Genomic DNA, 25,099 nt, shown 5'->3' with positions numbered 1-25,099 from the left:
GAGAAGGTGGAAGAACTGTTTCAGATCCTCGCCAATGCTGCCACTTCAAATGTATAAAAAGCTCTTGAACTGAAATTCCCTGCTGCTGTTATTCTGCACCCTATTGAAATATAGTACTGGGTTATGCTTTGAATTTTTTCCCTGAGTCACATTGAGAGTTGTCAATGTCGTATTCAACCTACAACTTTGCTCTCGGAGCTACTAGTGAGAAAGGGAGGTAACGTTTTGCTCATTAACATTTTACTCATGGAAATTAGCAAAGGAAACACAGTCTTTAGTAACCTTGCAATTGCAAAATTTTTCCATTAATTTTACTTAAATTCCATCTCCATCCTGGCTTTAAATGATTATGTGATTAGCCCTCTACCCATTCCCTGGAAGACTAACCCAAAGCTTAATGGGGTTCTCCATTTCTGATACTCAGTAAAATTATACCTTCTCCCCTAATTTCACATGGATATGGCTTGCCATTTTTCCCCTGGGCTGTTGTGTAAAAAATGACACCCATCTTTATGCTGGCACTCTGCAGAAGGTGCTGCAGCAGTCATCACATTTCCTACCATGCTTGCTCAGTGATTTGCCACACTCTGTACACCTGGCTGTCTGGACCCACATAAATATTTTTGATCACCGGCCGTTCTTCCAGATTTGTGGTTGTTTCTTGATGATGGCTGTATTTCCCTTAATTTACTGACATCTTTCTAATTTTAAGGACACCAGGACTGAATATTGTGTTAGAAGTGTATCTGTGCCCTCAGACTGAAACTCTCATACCTGAAAAGAAAGGAATTAAAAAAATGTTTTCTTATAATCTCATACTGAATTTTCATTTTATTTGCTGTTTGTGAGTGCATGCTCTTCCATGACCATGGTGTAGTGGCAGAGATAGGTATCCCAGTGAGGCTCCAAGTGTGAGGAATGACCTACTCTGCTTTTCGTGTTGCACCTTTCATCCCTGTAATTCTTGGGTCTTTTGGGCAGAGGAGACAAACTCCACTGGCATTGCCCCAGCCATGTAGCACTTGGCCTTTTGTGTCTCTAACCACAGAAAACAGAAAGGTTTTGAGCATGTTAGTGTAATGGGCCAGGAGGATGGGTTTGCAAGCAGTCCTTGCATCTGTGAGCAGGAACAGCAGCTGCTGCCTTGGATTTGAATGCGTGCAGGATATGGGTCGGGATATGCTGTACCACAATCTGGTCATTTTCAGAGGTGCTGGACTTCCCCTTAATGATTTGAAGATGGAACTCTGTGTAACTGTAAGCAGTGGATAAATAACTGGCTGTAGGTATGCCAGTGGTTCTGAATTATGTGAATGGATTATATTGGCATGAATGAATTACTATGGACAATTCCACAGGTAACGTGTATTAAAAATCTTGCTCTGTGGGATTTTGTCACGTTGAATGTGTGCACTTTTGGTTTAGAATAATTTCAAAAGCAATAGTTTGACATTCAAGTAATATATTTGGAAGTTAAATATTAAATTTTTACTAATGATAATGGAACCTGAAAGTATGGAAAATAGAGAAAAGAATAATTTTAGTTCATAAATACAGTATTTCAGCTGTACCAAGAAGTATCCAGGACTGACTTTAGGGGCAAGGGGAAAAGTTTGAGTTCTGTGAGATATATCAAAGAATGGATAAGAAAGAGTATTTAAATTTGTTACTTCTTCCCTGCAAGCAGTGCCTACTGCACACCTCATTAGATAAACGAGCAAAATGCCAACTAATTAATGAATGTGTAGATTGTTCAAAGAACAATGCCTTAGACTTTCCTCCTTTTCTGAGCACTGCATGCAAAGAAAAGGAGCCCTTCTGCTTGTCAGGGATATAATGAAGTTAAACAGTGAATATCTCCAGGGATTTATATGGACTTAATTTTTGGTTTTCATTACTGCTAAGATGCTGAAAATATAATTATTAGGTAAAATTTCTTATGTCAAGATTCTCTCTTCTTGGATAGCTATAACTGTTCAGTTTGTAATTTACCTTGTGTTTTGGGATTGTGGTTGTTTCTTTTTTGTGTCCTTTGATTTTAGTTTTGAAAAATAACAACACAAAGGCCTTGTACAGGGGCTGGACAGTGTGTTACTCTTCAATTGATCTGAAATGAAAATGTGATTACTTGAATTACAACCAGAGGACCCTCAAAACAGGCTTCTAGTAGGAACAATGTGGATTAATCCCTTATGGCTTTAAAATAACTCTTAACTGGCTTCAAAAAGAGCATATCAGAGTGTCTTCTGACAGCAGTGCTCTAAAATTAAAAGGTGGAAGCTGAAAAGAGAAAAAACTTTCTTCTCGAAAACCACTCCCAAAAAACCACCCACAAAACCATGAACGACAGCAAAAAAATACCCTGAAACCTCCCAAAAACCCAAACTAAAACAAAATGAACCTCTAGAAAGCACATGGTGGAAGAAAATGGACACCATGATGTAAATAAGGTGGCCAAAAGGCACATGATGCTATGTGATGCTCTGGCTGCTGCTGAGCTGGGCCAAAAATTTACTGTCCTGAGGTGATTTTAGTGCTCTGCTTCCTGAGGAAGACTGAAATTGGATAAAGAGCTAATGGGGAATACGCAGGAAGAATTCCAACCCACAGGATCTGCGGAGAGAAAGAGTACTGACCAGAAGTACAAAATGTATCCATGTTGGGAGGAGGGAGCTGCACCTGGTCAAACAGGGCAACTTGACAAACAGGAGGCTTTAGTAGTTCTCAGTGAAATGGTCAGATTCTGGTGCAGTCTGATTGTGTGGAACCTGGTTTTGCACATGTAGACACACTTGTGTCACTATAGGACATGAAATAACATGAAGCGGACATGGGACTCCCCAAGGTGAAAATAAGAACATGCAATTTCGGACTCCAACATTTATAGATTTCTAAAAGTGACAGTGGATTGGAGGATGACAGTGCCACCTCTCCAATGACACTGGACAAACTAACAGTCCATCAAATTTGTCCTGCTCCATAAAAGAATGCAAAACAATAAGTTATCTACATAAAGTACGTGAGAAAGTTCATTACAAGAATGCAAACATCAGAAGGCTTAGAAAAACTTAAAAAAACAGAGCAACATACTTGAATGTCCAAATGACACACAGCACATACATTTCTCCCCTCCCCGCAAGTGTTCCTGGTTTGCTAATTTTACTTTTGAAAGTCCCCTCGTTTCTGCTAAAGTAATGATCAATCCTGTAGGCTTTGATGTAGTTACTAGAAGTTTTTATGCCTTCTTCATTGGAGGCTTTGCTAAAGGGGAATGTTGGAGCTGCAGTTTTCTGTGCCCCCTTTATTTGAATGACATGCTGAATCCAGCAGGGCTTTGTGAGTAACATTCCCCATTTGATTCAGATGCAATTCCGTTTCATGAGAAGACCTCTAGCTCAATTATTCTTAGTGACAAATGCAAACTATAATAATTTTGACTCATTGACACTGCTCATCTCTCTTTGGAGTAGTTCTGATCTGTCACCAATAGATGTGCCTGGGACTTTTCATATGTCACCACACACGCACATTCTCCATCATCCAGAGGAAAAGATTACTCAGAATCACTTGTTATTCTTTTCTGTATAATTGCTGGTGCATCATGGGGAGTTATGATGTGTGGTGAAAGGGGCTTGTGCAGAAATTTCAATTCTTTATGGGTATCTGTCTATATCTAGCAGCAAAAAATAGCTGTGACTAATGCTGGGTCATCAGCTATTGGATCACAAGGAATACAGAAACTCATTGAACTGAAGTTGTTCAGGAGATCTAAAGTGGCCTAAATATCTGTAAAAAAATTTACTGAGATGCAGACATGTACATTCAAAACATTTTAAAGGGTACTTCAAAAGGTGTTTAGAAATCCATGAATATTGTTTCAATAAAGAATCTAGAAAATGGTATGGATGTGAAATAGTTGGCAGTCCAGTTGTGTAGCAATGAGCAAATATTAAGGAAAAAAAAAGAAAAAAGTGCTCAAAAAGATTTGCATCCTTTGGAGTACATACTGAAATTTTTAGCAAAGCAAGGAAGTACTTGTTTCTAGAAAATAACAGAAGTGTGGTAGGGGGCCAGAAGTCCTTTATTTTCTGTGCAACTTGCCTGTAATCTTCTTTGACAAGTACTAAAGTCTCCCTTGGACTTCAGTGGGATTTAGTTCAAGTTCTAAATTTTGTAAAAGAAAATAAACTAATCTTTATTATTGTGAGATTATTCTTGCTGTGCTTGACTGACAAGCACTTTTTCATAGCTGTGCAAATATATGCATAAAAATCCAAGTCCACCTCCTTTTAATTTTTGTCTCATTTGTGGCCTCTGATGCTTTCTCCCAGAATATAAAGTTGTTTTTCGCTAATCATTAGTCTATTTAATGGCATCAGTTTTAAAATCATTGCTTTAAAAAAAAGGTGGAAATCCTGTGCTTTGGTAGCTATTTCCCCATGTGAAAGAGCAGAAGCCTGTATAATTATTTGTATTTTAAAAAAACCTTCTGCAAATTTTTATTTCCAGAAGCGTGTTATGAGCTAGGTTCTCCTGTATATTTCTAACGGTCATGATTCTAACACTGTTTGTCTGTCAGTGTGTTTGGAGATACACGCCACTTTGTGGTTAGTGTTTTATTCAACTGAAACATTTACTTAGTGCTGTTTATGGTTTTGTCACATTACTGAGACTGTATTGCAAGGGTATAGTGAGTGAGTGGAGTGCAGCACGCACTGATTTGTACTGCCTAAGAGTATTCCTGGATTCACTAAGTGTTTTGTGAACTTTTTTTGTTGCTTCCCTCAACTTTAGCAAGGCTTTGGCCACTGTCTCTCCCAATACCTTTGTGGCAAGGTCAGGGAGTGTGGACTGGGTGGGAGAACAGCGAGGCTGATTGAGAGCTGGCTGACCCCAGAGGGTTGTGATCAGTGTCACCGTGTGTTGTCACCAGTGTGTACTCCAGGGGTCAGTACAGGGCCCAGTAGTGTTTAATGTCTTCAGTGGCTTGGAGGAGGAGTAGATGCCGCCCCAGGGAGTTTGCAGATGACACAAAGCTGGGAGGAGTGGCTGATAACCCAGAGAGCTCTGCAGCCCTTCAGAGGAACCTCAACAGGTTGGAGAGGTAGGCAGAGAAGAACAATCCAAAACTCAGCTGAGACAAATGCAGGGTCCTGCACCTGGGGGAGGAATAACCCCAGGTGTCAGTACAGGCTCAGGGCTGACCTGCTGGTCAGCCTCATGTCCTGTGGAGAAGGACTTGGGGGTCCTGGTGTCCATGAGACAGGACAGCACTGTCTTCTTGTAGCCAAAAATGACAATGGTAACCTAGGGTGCATTAGGAAAAACAGTGTCAGCAGATTAGGGAGGTGATTCTGCCCCTCTTCTCAGCCCTGGTGAGGCACATCTGGAGAGCTGTGCCAAGTTCTGTGGTCTTCAGGACAAGAGAGACATGGAACCCCTGGGTCGGGTCCAGTGGAAGATGACAACGATGATCAAGGGACTGGAGCATCTCTGTTATGAGGACAGGCTGTGGGAGCTGTCCCTGTTCAGCCTTGAGAAGAGACAACTGAGAGGAGACCCCATCAGTGTCTGTCAGTGTCTGCAGGGAGGGGTCAGAGCAGGACTGGGCTCTGCTCGGTGCTGCCAAGAAAAGGGACAAGAGACAATGGGGCAGGAACTGATGCACAGGAAATTCCACCTGAACATGAGAAAGATCTTCTTTTCTGTGCTGCTGACCAGGCACTGGTCTGGGACCAGGCACAGGTTGCTCAGAGAGGCTGTGTAGTGTCCAATAAAGGAGATGTTCAAGGACCATTTGGACACAATCCTGTGCCGTGTACTTTGGGGTGATCCTGCTTGGTCAGGGAGGTTGGACGAGATGACCCACTGTGATCCCCTCTAGTCTGACCTCTGCTGGGATTCTGTGATATGTAACAGACTAATGGCACAGCTGAGATTTGAAAAAGCCTCTAAGATCATCAAGCTCAACTCTTAACACATTACCACCATGTTCACCAGTAAATCATATTTCCAAGTGCCATATCCATATGCCTTTTGAATACTTCCAAGGATGGTGATTCCACCACTTGCCTGGGAAGTCTGTTCCAATGCCTAATCACCCTTTTAATGAAGAAGCAGAACAAAATTTGTGTTATATAATTGTAAATGTACATTTATAAATACATTCTAAAAGTCTCCACATTTTCTTTGCTGGAGACAAAAGTGAATACTAGCGAGAGTTGTTTACAAAATCTGCCAGGTAAGAAAATGCAAAATGCTGCCACAGTTCTGTTTCTGAATATGAGCTTCAGTGACCACTTCCTCAGCTGATGTGTGCTAAGTGAGATACAATCTTTTAAAAGCTCCAAAGAGGAAATCAAGATTATTTTTCCCATACTTCTGTTGTTTTTTAAGAGCTCTACTGAAATGTAATGAAGTATTTCTCAGCACAGCACTCATATATACCAAGTGATGGAGTATCTTGCTAATTTACTTGTTCATAATCTATTGAAAAACCTAACATTTATCATTCACTCATACTTGTGGCAGTTGAACACCAAATGGAGAGGTTTTGTTAAGTTTCTTTGTCATAGCTGTAGTATTTTTTGCTTATGTATCAGTTGTTGTTAAAGTTATTTTGTTTGTTCTGTTTTCAACATAAAATGAAATGGTTGTCTCCATGCTGTAACTTTATAAGACTTGTCCTTTGGTGGTGTCCATCAAACAGGAGATGCCTTTTTGCCATTGAAAATTGGTGCTTCTGGCTTGTAAGTCTCTTCTGCTGTTATTTGCATGCATGTAACCTATACACAAATTGGAAGAAAGACTTGACATTTTCGTCTTTTGCAGTGTGTTTAAATATCAATTTTGAATTTCACTTCTCTTCGCATAGTCTAATTCACATGAGGTCATTTACAAAAAAAAAAAAATTATTATTTTTTTTTCTGTTAACTAATCCAGTTTTTTGTGTAAATCATGTACCCTAGATGTTCATCTGGTCAATTCCTAAATGCCTTCATCTACCAGTTCTCAAGGCACTTCTTCAAAGGTCCTCTATTTCAGAAATGCAATTTGAAAGTTTTGTTTGGGTGCAATCCCACAGTTTGTCTTCCAAAAATCATAATTTCTACCCTGTATTTGTGATGTGATTTATTGTCAGGTTATAAGGTTTCAAAGTGGATCTCAGAATAGAGAGTGTTGAGAGTGACTCGTGTTCATGGTGAAAGGCTTTTTGGAACCAGTTTTATTTTGTTTGAGGACAAAGGCTGGTCAGAAGTAAAGCAATATGAATGGTTTGGTTTCAGGATCAAATGCTGGTCTTATTGAAGTAGAAAAGGAGACTAAAGGCTGTGACAGTAATAGGAATCCACTGAAGAATTTGTAAGCATTTTCAAAGATAAGAAAACAAAAACTTGAAGATAGAAGTATTTACTGTATAATTATTGAATATTCATGAAATGTTGATCTGCTGTGGCATGTTGTGTGCAGATACTGAATATGTAAGAATGTTGTGAGTTTATAGCTAGTAAGTGGTGAGAGACTACAATTCCACTTGCATCTTCTCAGCTGGATCTTATTCCTTTCTACTGTTTCACCTAGAAAACAGTAAAAGCATGATTTGTATATGATGTTGTACTGTCAGAAATATTATGTAGATCATTAAAGAGGTCCTTTGGCCCAAAGTTGTCACTAGCATAATTTTGTTTTTCTATCAAAGTTTCCATCATATTTTTTTCATTTCACTAACTTGTTCAAAAGCTGACCCCGGCATATAATCAATACCACAGTAGCATTTCATATTTCAAGTTTCTCCATAGGTTGCTTTGCTGAGTTTTAGTATCCTTCTTTAGCTATAAAATTTTGTGCTGCATTACATCATTGATGAGCTAGATCTGAGATTTTGATGTATCATAAACAAAATCTCTTCTGAATTCTGTAGTTTTGGATGTATTATGGTTAAGTCCTATTTACTCTTTCTTTTGTATTTTGTTATAGACTGGCATTACCATCAGATTCCACATGAAAAAAAATCTTGTTTTCTTTCTTCATCAAGTTTGCAAGAAACAACATTAGGACATAGAGTTCTGGCTCTAATAGAGATGACTAAAACTGGAATAGAAACTAGATCACAATTTCCACACTTAATAAGGCAGTAAGTCAGTTGTTGCCATGGGACAGAGCTGGTTGAATTGTCATAACTATTCCATAGGCATAAATCTTAGACTTGCACCAGATGCTTCACACTGTTCCTGCTGTGCAAAACAGCTGGAAGTGCAGCTTAAAGGATTTCTTTCTTAGAGAGAAACAATGGGTGGCATGGAGCTGAGATAACCCAAAACTGATGGGAAGCTGCATCCCAGAGACAGCATCACTGTTGTGGCTTTAGGATGTGTATCTGATTCTGGGGTTTGTATCATGATGGGTAAAACTGCAGTTCAAGGCTCAGGAAGCAATCTTACAGATGGATATAGGGAGGTGAAGCTGGTTGGTTTCCTTTTTATGAATGTGCTTTGATGCAGTAACTTTCGCTTTGCTCTCTTTTTCTGTTTTCATGAGTATTTTCCTTTGCCCTGGAGATGCAGTTTTGGGGTAACATTTTGCCTGGTAGTATAATCAGTTAAGACTTTCTACTCCTTTTTAACTAGCTTTGAGAAATTGTAGTAATGTCAGATGAAGATGAATCTGCTTATTTTGTATTCAGTTGGGAAAGATTAATTTAAAAAATAGCAATTACATGGTGCATACCCATCTGGTTGATGAATTAGTTCTCCAATGGAGATGAACTCTTGCATAATAATTTTTCTGTAGAAGAAATAGATATGGTTAAAACACATTGGAAAATTCTTGCAATGAGACCCCTGTGAGCAAAATTGTTACTAAGCTAAGGCTGTTGATGTTAATATTATTTCAAGCAATAAGAAGTTTACATTAAAAACATGAAACATGACAGTTCCCATTAATTTCTCATGTAGTACTTTACTATTTGTTGAATAACAAAAAATTTTACTAGGCCATTTCAAGTATGAAGCTTGTTCTAAGCTTAAGGGTTCAGAAAAAAATGTATTGCAGGATGTCTTCTGCAGAGGGTCAGAGTAAAACAGAAACAGCACCATCATGGAGGCTTTGTTTGCACCCAGGAGTTTAACTGTTCCTGTAGCTAAAGCAGTATAACTGAACGAGGAATGGTGAACGTGTTTATGGGAACAGGAATAAATTATACTGCTGTAAGCTGTATTTAGTAACTGCAGTAGGGGTGGGCTGAGGAGCTGCATTGCCAGAAGGAAAAATCATTTCCCTCACTGGAATAATCATGTTGTACTTCTATGTGAGGGCCAGGCCTAAATTAATTCCAGTTGCATTTCTGAGTTCTTAAATGAAAAAGCTGCTTCAAGAAAGGCTTTCTTTGGCTTTGGGAGGATTTGTCACTGAGAGGTGTTGAACATCTGCATCTTCACTGAAGTCTGTGCTGCTTAAGGTGCTGTAAGTCATCACGGTTGTGTGTTTGTGGCTTGGCTCTAAATCTTGTTAAAGTCAGTCGGAAAATGCTTGGGTGGCTGGAGGACAGGAACCCTTGGGAGACCTTTTTTTGCCTGGCATATCTTGTTCTCTGACAAACCAGGTGTGCAGGCAATAGGAAGCAGTTTATCCTGAGAGCAGAAAAATGTGCTGAAGGGTGACCATGTGTAACAATCACAGAGGAGAGCACAGATAAAAATCCAAGTTTTGTTTTGTTCAGTAGTTTCATTTCCACTTTTTGCTTCCATGATCCACATATAACTAACACGAGTTGACAAGCTGAAGCAAAGCACTACCACCTCTCTCTGGGGGAGGTGGGGTGGATTTAATCTCCCTGTTGCTGGATTCACTGGGCTCTGGATCAGATCCCAAGTTTGAACAGTCAGGTTTGAGACTATTTCTAGCTTGCATTTTCCTTAACCTTTTAATTTATTCCGCCTCACAAGACAAACAGCATGTTGTTTGGTTACTAGTTTCCGTTTGGCAGCACCACAGCTGCTGCTGGCAGAGCTAACCACTTGGTGAAGAAAAAGGGAAACTCGGTTCCGTCAGGTTTCTGCGCATGAACACATTGACCAAGCAGAAGTTAGCTTTGAAATCAAAGCCAGCTTCAAAGTTGGGCTAGGTTGCTGATGTCTTTTCCCAGCTGAGTATCTGCACTCAAGAGGTTGGGAAACCCTTCAGTCCCTGTTCTTGTTCTCAATATTGGAACAAACCCATACCCAGAAATTCTGGAGGCAGCAAAGAGGTGTGCAAGCAGCCAGTCTAAAAAAGTAAGGCTCTTTCACTACCTCTTTCAGTAGTAGAAGGAAGAAGTCATGGTTACAATGACTACATGTTACATGTTTCTAGAAGATGGTTACATGTTTCTAGAAGATGGGGTTTGCTGAGAACAGGCATGCAGTTAAGTTCTCAAGAATGTTTTTGGGTATTCTGGTTTTTTTTTCCTGCATCACAGAGCAAAATTCTCTATATATGACTGCACTGAGATACAACATTTCCTTATTTTGGAATATTTCCTTATTTAAAATAGTGATACTATACATGGTGACAGATTAATTAGATTTAAATAACTCAGTCCTTAGGAAAAATGCTCCAAGATGAGGAGATACAGATGCTGCCTATTCAAAATATCTAAGACATAATTAAACCAGAAAAGTAATAAAATGTTGAATTTTTACAGTGATGGGATTTTAATCAGCAGTTGTGTGGCAAAATCCATGGTCAGCTGTAATAAATGCTCCTTCTGCTTCAATTTGTGAGAACATTTGCAGCTGTTGAAGAAACAGGCATCTTTGTGTCTTAGCCAAACAATACATAAAATATTCCAGAATAATGGTGTGCAGAAACAGGTGAGAGAGCTGTGTGTTAACAGATAGACTTGCAAAAGGAAGTGTGAAGGAATTGCTTGCCTCTTACAGTCACTGGATTGTGAAAGTGGAACTCATTTAATGGAAATCCTTGAGGGAGAAACATTAAAAATCATACCTGGCTTCAGTTTCTTGTCTACATGGAAGCTGTATTCATGTCATTTAGAAAGATTGTATGAACCAATTTTTAACAATTTTTAAGCAAGTGCAATACATACCATGTACTATCCTGCTTTGACTCAACTCACTACAGACATGAGCCCACACCATATATTATTTAAATGTGTAAGTTGACACAATATATAGGATTTAGAATTGGAGAGAATATGAATTATACAACAGAAACCCTTCAGTGGGCTTCATAGTTGAATGTTTAATCCAAAAATTAAGATGGACGCTAAACTTAAAGTCAGAAGGACTTGGTGGGTAGTTAGATAACTGAGCAAACCATCACGCCTATTTGTCCTGCTCTCAGCTGCGAGTTTAGTGAAGATCTCACTGGAACATAGGGAAAGCAGATGTAACTGAGCTGCAGAATCAGGATGGTGGTTTTGAGTGGCTGTTTTCTGATGAAACAGATTCAGGGAATCCACGTAGTGAAGTCACTCTTCAGTGTGACTGTGGCTCTCTCAAATTTTAATTTTAACACAGATTGACAAAAGGTAAAAATACTATATAAAATAAAGAGTTTTGATGGAAGGAAGGAGCCCAAGACATCCAGATCCTTTCACCTGTTTGGTGAAACAGAAATGTACAACAATGAGAAAGGTGTCCTGCTGAGTCTTGAGTCAGCTACAGAAACCAGATAGAGGAAAAACTGGGCTTTACTAGTTGTCTAGTTCTGGTGTTCAAAGAGTGACCTTTTTTTTTAAATCAGAAGTGAATTGTTACTCTAAAGGGAATATAATGCAGCCTTGATACTCCTTTTAAGAACACTGAAATCAGGATATGCCAATTTAGCAAAGTAAGCTTTCAAAATGGGCATGACACTTTTTATTTTCAGCTGAGCACTTCAAAAGCCATCAAAATAGATGTTACCTTCTGTTCTGGAAACTGTCAGAAAGCTATAAATAAGCATAAAATAATACAGGAGTAGGAAAAATTGTTGTGCCAGCAGTTAATGTTGTTGTTTCTAATTTTGTTGTTGTTTTTTTTTCTTCTTTTTTACAGTGTGTCCTATTCAGTGCATGTCTCTGAGGATTACCCAGGTACAGTGCAACATCCTTGCCCGTGACACATGTATATACATGTTACCACAGTTTGCTGTATTCAAAGGAGAATATCTGAAAGGGTGTTGATGTCTTCCAGGTGCATCTTGTACTAATCATTTTCCATTAGTTAAGATTATTTTCACGGTCACTTCCCCTTTTCAGGCACCATTTATCAGCTGGGTCAGGGTGAGAACGCAGGTTCACAGGTTGTAGCTCGGGGTGCTGGTGCCAACAGGGATAGGAGTGAGAAAGTGCCCAGCGTCTCCTTGGCACGCTGGATAAAGCTGGATCTGTGAGGAGCCTGAGGAGGCTGGCGCAGGGCCAGCCGAGCGCTTGTGCTGGAGGCCTGAGCGAGGCTGCTGGTGCTCTCCAGGTTCAGCCTGCAGGCTCTGTGCCTCCCGGGGTCAGCCGGAGCCAGGCACTCGTGTGCAGCAGCTCTTTGCTAGTGCTGGCTCCCAGAGGGGCTCCCAGCTGCTCAGCACAGCCTCCCTTCAGTGCTTTGAGCTGGGCTGGCAAAGGTGTTTGTGTAACCATGCGGCCAGTCTTGACGTGGTGTGTTATTCATAGGAAACAGAAGCAGGTGAGGACAAAAGCAAGCTTTCAGGGAGCCTATTTCCCCAATTTCCTTCACAAAGACACTGCACAGATTCTTCAGGCAGCACAGGCTATCAGAAGCAGAAGAGGAAAGTGGGGATGACAGGTGCTGTGCAAATAAAGGTTTATGGTAGCACTGTTGGACTGCACCACATTGTGCACCTGTGATTATTTAACGCTGTAAGTACTGTGAATGATATGAAACCCTCTGCCCTTTTTTGATCTTTATCTGTAGCTTTTCTGAAATGTTTCTCAAAGAAGTATTATTTCTTTTAGAAACGCTAAAGAAGTGTAACTTTGATCTTCTTCATTGATAAGCAGCAGATTGTGTCTCATCAAAACACCAGTGTTTGAAGCAGATAGAGAAAGAAATCAACAGTGGTGCCAAAAAAATGGATTCTGTGAAAGAGTGCTAAAACCTCTATTAGATTTTTTTTTTTTACCAGTAAAAACTGTGGAGGGGAATATTATTAGTCTATTCAACATTTAGAAATGGGAGAAACTCAGATTCATAAAATGCACAGTCATACCAGTGATAAATGGATTTACAGTTACTGCATTGAGCTGACAATGAACAGAGGGACAAATAGTTGAAAAAAATCTTCACCATGTGTTATTAACAGTTTCTTCCATTAAATATCACAAAATTTGACCTCTGGGAACTTCTACATAAATGGTAAGCTGAAGCACTGAACCAGCAGCAGTTACTTGCACAGCACATGGGAGCTCATTTCCTGGCTAACTCTTCTGTCCGATAGACCTCAGAATTTCCTTCTGAGTGTTATTTGCAGCATGTCCTGATAGCCTACAAGCTTGAGTGACTTTAGTGTCCCTGAAACCTGATGAATATTCTGTGCCATCACGCCCTATATTTTAAAGGCAGATAGCAATTGAACATTTCGCACTGTAGTTAGCTTGGAGCAGAGAGTAAATCAGTACATGTTTACTGATTAAAATCCAGTCCTTCAGGCCTTTAGAAGAGCTGATTTCATTCACATCTCAAGCTTTTGCAGGATATAAGTGTGCTTTATGATGATGAGATGTTCAGTGTGTTGGGAGCAATAAGGACTTTCTGCCATTTTGCAGCTTTGATCATAAAACACTCATTTGGACTCAGTGAGCCCAATAATTTGTCACCAGTTTTTGTCCTAAATTTCTAACCTAATGTTATTGCTGACTGTGTCTTCCTTTTCTGACATGTGTCTTAAGGAAGGTTTCAGGGGTATATCAGGGTGTGATGGTGTCAAGTCTGGGACGTTCTGTGCTGATGTCCTCAGCTGGAAGGTGTTCTTCAAGTACTGCTGCAAGGTGATAGAGTTCAGAGCAGCATGTGCTCTCAAATTAAATTTCTCACAGGATAAACCTTTACAGACAAAGGTTTGAGTCCATTAGTGCATAGCTACAGCAAACTTTTATCCTGTGTAGATTAAGACTGTGTAATACAGAGTGGATCAGATTTGTAAATCCAAGACAAGGCTGTCAGAGTTGATCATCTGATAAATTGCTAATGTGTGGAATAAATATATGAAAATAGGTGACATTAGGCCACGATACAAGTGATGTAATTCAGCTAAAATGCTACAACCAAAAGTAAATTTGGATACTAAATGAAGAGCCTTGAGTAGTATACATACTCCCACAGCCTGCTTTGCTGTAATGTATGCAGCATCAGCACTTTGGTACTGCCAACAGTGTGTAGCTGTTGCTGAATTACTTATTGAAGCATCAAATAGGGGCAGCTGGGTTTTAAATTGTACCTATGGAAACCGTAATGTGACCTGACAACTTTCAATATTGGAAGGTGTTTAAAGGTTTCATATTTAGGAGTGAAAGCTAAAAATGTGCTCACAAAGGCAGACTGAGGACTTAACAGTAATAGTGTTGAGATGGTAATGTCTGAGAGTTACATATCCATTGCTGGAATTGTGAAAACATAACTGAAAAGTTTAGAGCCAGGTAATAACAGTCTCAGCAAAGTATCACTGTAACAATTTTCTCATAACATTGACACAACTGAAGAAAATAATTCTTCTAAGGAGCAGTTATAGAATATAACGTCCATGAATAGACTGAAGTCCCACTTACATGAGTGTATCATGACTCCTGTGGGAACCAGCAGTGCAGCAAGCATTTTGCTAATGAATTTATGTTCAGAATGATTTGTGTTGGCTGACAGAAACTTGAAGAACTGCTGTAGTCTTTTATCCCAGTGATTTGTAGATTACACACCTTTTTAGACCTCAATAGATTGCAGCAGAGATGGAGAGAACCAGTTTGGCAGCTCATAGTTTGCTGCATCCCTCTGCTAGGTCCAGGCACTATGTCCTCCAGTGAAGAGGGTAAGTGGTCCTAGGTGTCAGTGTTAGAAACAGGTTGTTGAAGGAAACAAATCAAAGCCATTATCTTAATTTCAAGTCTCATCATATTGATGGAAGGAAAAAAAACTCAAATAGCTGCTGAATAGCAGAAGAAAAAAAACAGCTTGGCAGTGAAAGTCATATTGTCCAGCTGCCAAGAAAAAATGACAATGGATGTAAAAATACAGTAAAAATCTATAAAACCTGTAGCTGAGCAGTCCTTTCCCATATATGTATGTCTGTTCTGTACAGAACATACTCTGTTCCTAGTTTTCTGTACAGCAATAGCCTGTAGCATAAGGATTCCCTCTCTCCCTTCCATGTATGTGGTGTTAGGTCTTTTTAGAGCCAAATGATGGCCTCAGTTATCTCAGTTCATTAGACTCTATAGCAGTAAGTTACACTCCCAAAACTGGGAAACAGATGTGCTTGTGTTGTATGTGCAAGGTGGACATGGAAATGATGGTGACGAGATAGAGAATGCAAACAGAGTCAAGGCAGGGCTTCTTGCAGAGGGCAAGCTGCAGCTGTCCTGCCAATAGACAAAAGTGGGAGAAAGAATGAATGCTGACCCCGCTTAGTTCACACGATGCCATGGCTGTAAAACATGTCCCCGTGGGCAGTGTGTAGCTGAGCAGCCCCAGAGTGATGTTCTGCTGTGCCCTCAGGAGTGCAGGGCTTGGCCATCAGTGGTGTTGGCCTCCTGCAGTATTGCCTGCACACAGCCTGTGTGTGTGGAGCCAGCCCCAGATCCCTCAGATTGCCTCGCTGGACAGCACAGGAGTGGGAGTAGGCGAAGGTGTGGGCAGAGTCAGACCTGGCAGGTGTGTGTGAGTGTGGCAGAAAGGCTGTTTTGCACTGGCAGCCAGGAAAACCCATCTGTGTGTGGGGTGTAGCTGCTGCCCTGCCCGGCCTGGCGCACCATGCAAGGAACGGCCGCAGCCCCGTGCTCCCTCTTGATAAAGGTGGCCGAGAACTGCTGTGATACAAAGGGTGATATTATTGTACTTTGCTCCCAATTAATGTTAAGACCTGCAACATTTCACTGGGAGCACTCAAAAGCTTTGGGGCTGCAGCAGTATGCCAAAATTGCGTGTGATTTCATGCACGTTGCTGATGTGGGACCAAAGTGTTTAAAGTTATAATATGTAAGTCACTTTATCTGTGATTATCCTAATTGTTGGCCTTTTTGCTCTAGAGCATAGGTTTCAATTCAGCCCAGACCATTTGAAAACAAAGTATCATTACTTTCATAAGCAGTTCAGCAATACATGCAAAATTAACTCCTGCAGATAGTACAGGAGACCCTGCTGCTTCTTGGTTTTTGTTAGGAAACATTAAGTTGGAAAGAAAAAAGAAACCAAACAAAAAACAAACAAAAAAACCCCAAACAAACAAACAAAAAAAACCCAACAAAACCAAAAAACCCAACAGACACATTCCGTGGTCTAATCCCTACATTTTTTAAAGAAAATTTCGTGAAATAGTTATAATATTCATACATACCAATGTTTAGGTTAAGTGGAAGGGATTTCTGTTCTCCCTGAATCAGGTGGAAGAAAGGTTATCCACAGATTTGAAGACACTCAAATAACCTTTATGAGGCTAGGCAAAATGAGGCACAGGTATTTGGCATAATTGGCTGTTAACACCCAGCTCTCAGTGCAGCTTTCACTCTGCTTATTAGATCTAGCTTGAGTTTTGGTGTCAGACATAGCAAAAAACAGAGAACAAGTATTAATTTTGGGAAGGGTTAGCCACCCTAAGCCTTGTGGGTTGGTTCAGAGCAGAGTTTGGTGTGATTCACAAAAGCCATGACATTACACTCCATGGTTTTGCTTTATAAAGTTTGGGTCTGAATCTCCTGTACTTATAATATTTTTCTTTTTGTTAACAATTTCAAGGGATGAAATCCAAACACACCAGGAAGGTGGTAATGCTCAGCTTCCCTAAGCATCTGGGGAGTGGTTCCTTGTGACAAAAATCTGGGATAGGAAAAATTGGAAGGGGCTGACAAAACACAATGGAACTTCACCATGCAAAGTGTTTTTCTTTTGTAGATAACACTTATGTTTCCAGTTCTGATAACGATGAAGATGTGTTAGTTACAACAGAGCCAATTCCAGTAATTTTCCACCAAATTGCTACAGGTAATCCTATATCCACAGAGTTTTATCAAATTCATAATTTTGGAGGAAAGCAAAGATGTTGTCTGAACTTAGAGGGAGATACGATGTTAAAGGGTTCAGCTGTACAGTTTGCTATTTTCTCTGGGCTTGTTCTAGTAAATTGTCCAACATTTCAGAATAGAAGAAATTAAAATATTTCTTCTGGGGATCACTACAATTGTGTGCAGAATGTATTTTTTGCTTTTAATGTCTTGCAGCCTGTGCTAGAGCAATTCCCCTTGAATACAGCTAGAGATGCTTAATACTTTCCAATTATGAGTTTTCATGATCACTTGCTTAAAACTTCACTAAATCTTCACCACTGCGGATGAAACAGTCTGTAACTACAACTGCCTCTGGTGAATTATTTCAGGAAATGGTTCAGCTGTTTCACTAAATTCCACTATAGAAAAATGATTTGTTTTTTCCCAAATGATTTTGGGGGCCCTCTCATTATAAATTATTTCCTTATTTTCAAAAAGTACTTGATACATGAAAGGGTATGCTTGTGAGACATACAGACACATTTGTATTGTATTTAATAGAGATTTGTGCACACACTTCATGGAGACAGTTTAGATTCTAGAAGACAAATTCTCTGATTATTTCAGGCTCCAGAATAAACTGCAAGAGCACTCTTAATTCTGACAGGTCTTCAGATAGGAACACTTGACTTTGTAATATTATTATTATTATTATTATTATTATTATTATTATTATTATTATTATTATTATTATTATTATTTTTGCATAACAGAATTATTTTGAATTCTACTGGGGGACAAGTATGATCTTTACTCTCTATCTCATTAATACAGATGTAAATCAAGAATAATCTTACTGAAGTTATTGCAGGGGCACACAAACACAATCTTGCTATTATCATCAGAAGTTTGAGATAAATTTTACTTGCAAATATTTCTTTACTTTGAATAGAAATTTAGCCTGTAATTTACAATACAGTAAAAACCTGTCTTTTATATAGAAGATTTTGTTTTCCTGAGGGGTTTGATTTTTCATTTTTTTAATAAATTACAGTAAATTAATGAATGATACTAAATTGTAAATCAGAAATTGGGAAAAACAAATGTCCTAGATGGATCAGCTGAGTTCTATTCACACTTTAAAAAAGTCTTCTGGGAAGTAGAGGCTTCCTAATTTTAGACTGTTGCATTGTAAACTCTTCGATGTATTTCATATCTGTAACTTTCTGTTCCTTATTTGCTCTACTACTGCAACTAAGAATTCCAAGTCTGCATATGCAAAACTACTTTCACTTTTTTTTCCACATGTATGTTCCTTGTTTTCCTTTTTTTTGTTCAAGAATTAAGAAAAACCAATGATGTCAACTATTGCTTATCCATAAAGTCAAAATTACAGAGGGAGAATGGAGAGGTATGTATTTCTTGTATGCATATTTAAACAGAAATTATTTTAAGGAACAAAAGAAAATAATAGAATATGAACGTTTAACATAGACTTCCTATCAAAATGTGCTTTTTCAATCTGTGCATGTTTACATGTTTTAGAAGGTTACCATATTTCTCTGGGTTTCATAAATGGATTAACCAGCAATTCACTTAGTTGGGATAGAGATTCTCCTTCTATTGTAGGAACTATGTTTTTGGTGTTTCATTTTTTGTCCAACAGTGTTATAGACTCTTTTGGCCCTGGATATACAGCTCTCCTGGAAAGGTAGAGAGTGATTCCATTACCTTTTAACCTACTCTGGCACATAAGACCTCATCTCAATTACTTCCTCCTGAGTGCTCCTTCATATATCCCCCAGCAATCCCACTGCAGACTCTAGACCTGTGTAGGATCTTCTCATCATGAACAGGGTCTTCTTGAGTGTTAGGGTCTTCCAGGGCCAGTGGCATTTACCCCATGCCTCTTGCACAGCTCTCTGACCAGTTTTGCTGAGGAAGAAGAGGCACAAAGGTGAAATCCGCACTTGGGGCTTGGCCATGTCATGGCCTCAAAGAAGGCACCACAAAGGCTCCTGCCTCAAGTGGGGGGTTGAGCATTGTCAGGACTTCAGGTGCTTGACCTAAAGTCTTCCTTTGGTAAGGGTGGGTGCTGAGTGCTCTGGAAATGGGAGGTAAGCATGCCTGGATGCCATGTGTATCAGGTGTTTTAGTAAATGAGATGTCATTTGACGTGAAAATCTGCACTGAAAATACTTTGCTTCTTCTGCCTCATCATTGTATTCAGTGCTCTGTGAACATAAGAAAAACAAGTGTAGGAAGAATTTACCCATTTCTTTAAAAGCCTGAAATATAGTTAGCTTCTGTGGGACTGAGTTTGAGCTTCTATTTTGTTTCTAGTTGAATCAGGTACTTAAATGTGAAAGTACTGAGAAAAACCCCTTTATAAAAAAATCTCTTAAAACTGATGATTTCTGTTGGCTAGGCAGTTCAAGGTTTGGTTAGGTTATGATGGGTTTGTCACAATTCTAATGTGAGAGTTCTGTGTGGAATTTTTGTTCAGTTGATTTCTGTTTTGAAACATACTTCCCTCTGAAGCAATTTTATTATAAAACAAAGAAGACTAAAGTTTTTTTTAATCTATTTTCAGTGAAGTAGAAGCAGAAATTATTTTTCATGTCATGGCAGAAATTGCCATGAGATTGGGTAAATACACCTTTGCACTGTATGTATACATACAGTGAATAGAGTAGGAACTTAGAGGCAGAGGTAGTAAATGGGATTGCAATATCTGACCACAGAAATTGGTGATAAGTGTATATACATACTGACGTTTATGGCTGTGGAATTTAAGGGTAACTTTTGCTTTTTTGATTAATATTTCTGATTTCTATTCCATTATGGCATGTCTGTGTAGAAAATGATTAAGAAAAAAGGGATTGAATACATTATATTCAGGCTGAAGAGTGATGATTTTAATAGACATTCTTTAGGGGCTACTAGTCACCATAGGAAACAGAAATAACACATGCATTGTGGGAAACAAGAATTACTCTCTCAAGCAATTATATAATTATAAGTAAAGGCTCTAGTGGTGGGAAACAGAATATAACATTTTATCTCATGCTGAGTTGCAGTCAGTAGCAGGATCAGTTCAGTTTACTTGATATTATTCACAAAGCAGCCTATTTGGAGCAGGATTTACTTAGGTAAGCATAGGACTCTCTAATCCTTACTTTTCACTGTCTCAGAAAAGAGCTACTCAGAAAATTAAGTTTGCAACTTTCCTAGCACTAGGATGGAACTTCTGTAAAAAATAATAATTAAGCAGCAGAGTGTCAGGTTTTCACAGAAGGAACCATAAGATATTCCATGTTTCGACTTGTTTCCTGAAACTATTAGGGTTTAATTATGAGAATAAAGTAAAATAAAGATGTAGTAGGTTGCTGACACACCAAAATATCTATGTCCAGAACCAGTCTTGATGAGAAAGTTAGGCTTTGTTTAGCAAAAGCACAGAGTGAAGTATCCACACAAGGTCTGCTGAATTTTCCAGTTCTTTAAAATACCATGCTGTGTTTCTAACCACACAAGTATTATTTCTCCAACATATATTCAAGGTGTTTTTATGTACCCTATATTAGGTGCTTTTTTCATGTGATATTTCATTATTCTTAAAAAGGGTCCTCTGGAAAAATTATACTAAAAGATCTCTTAAGAAAGGATGCTATGAGTTTATTCATAAAAGCATAATTCCTGTAGTTACATTTAGATCTGTACATGTAAGGTCAACATTGTTTTTATCATTGTTAACTTTCCTTTTCCATTAAGGAGTCACGACACAGCAGCACAGTTGAAGAGGACTCTGAAGGAGATAATGACTCTGAGGAATTTTATTATGGAGGACAGGTAATGCAGGAAATTTTTTGCACAAGTTCCAGGAAAGTAATATTTGAGAGTTCTTATGTTCATTCTATTATTAATTTATAATATTGTTTTTCTTATGTTTTTTTCAGTGTTGAGTAGAGTGGCATGTGTGTATATGTACATAGCATTTTATGGCATAAATATTGAATGTGTTCAAAGTTATAATTGCAACATTTTCAAAATAACATCACTTTGCTTGCTTTTGCAAAGCTATAAAAATGGAAAAAGCAAATACCCCTCAGAAAGCTTGAAAATAGAAGCTACTTGCTTACTTCCAGGAAACAGATAACTGACTCTGTAAAGCTTTTACCCCATTATTAAAACAAATGGGAAGTCAGACTGGATCCAGATCTGTTTCCTTTCTGGAGAATCCATTTTTTAAACTAAAGAGCACTGCATTTTTATGGTGAAAATTGTTATTACAAAACAATTTTGGTCTAGGCAATAGTCCATTCTTTTTCTGAGCTCTAGAGTAAAATTCACCTTGAAAAATGCTGCATATTTTAGATGATTGCACTGCTCTGTGTCTTTCCTTCTTGTTCCCTCAGCAGAATTAATTCTTGCATTCTCTTGTGTATTGGGCAATAAAATTTTTTTCATGCCTTTTTCTTTTGCAGTGTGCTTTGCGCTGCTAGTCTCTTTATTCTGATGTCTCTTGTTTTGTAGCCTCAATGTTGCCCCAAGGAGTCATTCCTCGCTTACGTTTATTAGAACTGTTTATTTTGATGAACACTTTAGTGAATTACGGTCGCTGTTTGTGAAGGTTGTCCCTTACCTCAGCCTTGAGGCTGAAGCCATCCGTGCCCTGGGTGCAGAGCCAAGGCTGCAGGAGCACGGCAGCAGTGCCAGCGGGGTGGGTCGGTGCAGAGAGCGTGGGATGCTGATGAGCAGGACATCGCTGAGCCTCCTCTCCTGCAGAGCCAACAGTGCAGTGGGGCTAGCACACAAAATTCATGTTGAGGTGCTGTACAATTTAAAAAAAACAAACCAACAAAACCCCACAAACAAACAAACAAACAAAAAAACAACACCATGCCCCTGAAAAGCTATTAAAAGTTATGTTGAAGCTTGAACTGAAGTGATTTATTTTCTTTGTTTGAAATAGCCAACATGGGGAATTGACTCATGTTCGCTTTAGAAATGACTGCAGGAATTGCCTCCCTTCAGCTGCTGACTCCTACAGCCCCATGCTGGGGAGTGCTGGGGAGGACCATACACATAATTCACTGCAAAGAGAGATGTTTTATTTTAATCTGCCTGAGAGGAAAAAGCTTCTGATCTTGTCCTGTAGTGATGAGTTGTGTGTACCCGCTTCATTTTTCAACTCCAAAGGAAGGGCAGTAACCTGAAGGTGAAGGAAAAGGCAAAAAACAGCTGGGAGTGCTTATTTCTTGTACCAGGGCTGATACATTTGGTCCTTCAGATCCCTGGCAATGCCCAAATGGATTAATAAATATTAGCACTGCCTGTGAGTTATGAACACAGATAGCAGTACAGCATTTTGCAAGGCATAAAAGACCTGTGTAATAGACAAGACTGGTTAGAATTTAAGTGCCTGATATTAAAATGGAAACTAGATTATATTGCATTGTCTTCGCTATGAGGTAGTACATTTAATTGAAGGAATAACTGGCAAAAAAAGATCAGGTCTGTAATAAAAATAAAATATCAGTTGATTATTACTGTTTTGAATATAAAATATCCATAAACAAAATACAGTGAACAAGAAAAGAAAAAAGGCATCCCAGAAAGTGTATTTAAAAAGAGGAAAAAAGGACATTTCTAATTTAAAATTTCATGGTCAAAAAGATAGAAGTCTAATGAAGACATTTAGAATTAAAAAAAAACACTGAGGACTCAGAAAATAAATAGGAAATCAGGTAATGAGCAAAGTCCCTTGAAAGGCAAAAAAGAACAACCCTTTTTCAAGCAGAGAGATTGTAGGAGTTGTAGGGATTGTAGAGTTCCTTCCTTTGAGTCAGGTGCCCCCAGAGAGAGGGGGCAGAAATACTGACTCTAACAAATAGAGGGGAGAGATGCCAGTGCAACTGTGTGCGGTACAGTTGGGAAGGATGGAGGTCAGGGTAATTCTTAGCATTTCCAAGTGGCTGCAGCTGGAAAGGCAGGAGAGCTGCTGCTGATGAAACAAGGCCCATGGAAGATGGGAAGTGGCATTTGATGGGCAGTGTAAAGAAGATGCAACCTTTTGCTTGTAAATTAAATGTTTGTATCCACTTCCTAAACACCTGCTTGTAATCCTCCCTAAGGATTTAATGGATAAATACTTTAAAGTAGCTAAGTGGTTCAATAGTCTAAGGCCTATTGATTTTCAATGGGATTTAGGTTTGTAAATCGCTTAATCTCCTTCTAAAAAGCAACCTTTTGTAAAATAATCTGAATAAGGTCTCAGATAAAAAACAGACTTTCTGAACACAGACCTTTCAATCACAAAGCAAAGTTACCAGATTTTTTTAGCTTTTATATTCACTTTTTCTGCAACTCTACTAATTCTTTCTTTGAATCACTATCTTCTAAATTTGCAAATAAGAACAGGAGATGAAAACAGAAATACTACTGCCTTTGGCTCTCTCTCTGCATGTCTCTTGTGCTTCTGCTACAAGATGTACTTGAAAATGCAGAAATACAAAACCCTGACAGCCTCCTCTGCGTACATCAATATGTCTGTGGCACTAATTCAGGGGTGGGAAGTACCATACTGTGGTCTTAAAATTTGCCAGAACACTGTTTTATTTCCTTTTTGACTTTATAGCCTCTTGCCATGAGAAAATAAATTAGAAAAAACATTATTTTTAGCAGTGTGGTGTTCTGCATAATGTTCCTTTTGTATTTTACTATTATTGAAACATAAGAGTGATTTAAAAATCTGGTTTAGGACCAACAAAGGTGGCAAGTGCACCACTGCTACGATTTGTGAAATGATTGCTGTGCTTTCTTTGGAAGCAGGACAGCAATTACTTACGCATCTTTAAAGAATTCTTCTTTGAGTAATGAGCATGGAAAAAGGATTGGTTTCCCCCTACCTAAAGTGAAAAAAATTGCAATAACAATTTTCTTCCCGTGCTCTTCTACTTGGAAAATTGTTCTGACATGCCTGCCCAAACCAAGGAAGGATACTTTTTTATAATCTTCTGGTTATGGATAACATTTATATCTTTGACAAATACATGTCCATGCCATGCTGATGAGTTTTGTGCCTTATAGTTAAAGAATTCTAGGTCTAAGTCTAATCAAATTACTTTCTGCTGATTTTCAAATGTAAAAAGGTGATCATCTGATTATTATTTTAGTACTACTGACATTTAATTAAATTGAAAAGCACATCTCTAAGTATCAGAGCTGAAAGTGTCATAGAACTGGTTTCCTATAGATTTGGGTGTACAAATGAAAGAAATAGTACTGCATATGGATGTGGCTCTGCAATAACAAGAATTCTCTGCAGCATTCCTGTGTAAGGTTATATATATAATGTGTGGGTCTAAAGGGATAAATTGCATTCTGCTGCTTTGGTTTCTGAATTTGTCAATGCTACAGACCAAATCCTACGCTCATTTCTGAATCTGTTCAAATCTAGGGAGTTCATTGACTTCTGTGGAATTGCTGTCATTCTAATTGTTCTAAATACATAGATTTAAGTTCACACAATAAGGATCATTTTGCTTGAGAAGAAGGTAATAATAGACAGATGATGAATAGATTGTTACATGCCCAAAGAGGTATTTTGGACCTTGTAGAAGGCAGAAGGATATTAATTATTTTGACTTCATACAGTCCAACCAAACCATTTCACAAGTTTTACTTTTTGGTATAATCACAAACATAACTTTTTCCATTTTTCATGTAGAGTTTGAAGAAAAAAGGGGGGGTTGGTGTCTAGATGTATACTTCTTTATACCTTCTTTGGTGTAATACTTAACGTGGGAAATTGTTCTTTTAATTTTATTTTCTTCATCTGATATAATTGCACTGTTGGGCAGAATGTAGCCAGTAAGTGAGCTAAAAATGTAATTTAGATGCTGGAGTGCTGGG

General features: G+C 38.7%; 1 protein-coding gene across 2 annotated transcripts in view; it reads left to right on the top strand.

Annotated features, from left to right (window-relative positions):
* The window catches only part of PARP8 (poly(ADP-ribose) polymerase family member 8), a 123,465-nt gene that overhangs the window by 42,871 nt on the left and 55,495 nt on the right, over window positions 1-25,099 (top strand). For both annotated transcript variants that reach the window (XM_054651857.2, XM_054651856.2), the window contains exons 3-6: window positions 12,039-12,076; window positions 17,091-17,180; window positions 18,523-18,593; window positions 20,957-21,034. In XM_054651857.2, the coding sequence (XP_054507832.1) occupies window positions 12,039-12,076; window positions 17,091-17,180; window positions 18,523-18,593; window positions 20,957-21,034 (277 nt within the window). The remainder of the gene's footprint in view (window positions 1-12,038; window positions 12,077-17,090; window positions 17,181-18,522; window positions 18,594-20,956; window positions 21,035-25,099) is intronic.

Source organism: Agelaius phoeniceus, chromosome Z (genome assembly GCF_051311805.1).
Source record: "Agelaius phoeniceus isolate bAgePho1 chromosome Z, bAgePho1.hap1, whole genome shotgun sequence".
Lineage (NCBI taxonomy): Eukaryota > Metazoa > Chordata > Aves > Passeriformes > Icteridae > Agelaius > Agelaius phoeniceus.
Note: the sequence above shows the minus strand (reverse complement) of the source record. Positions and strands in the feature narration are given on the sequence as shown.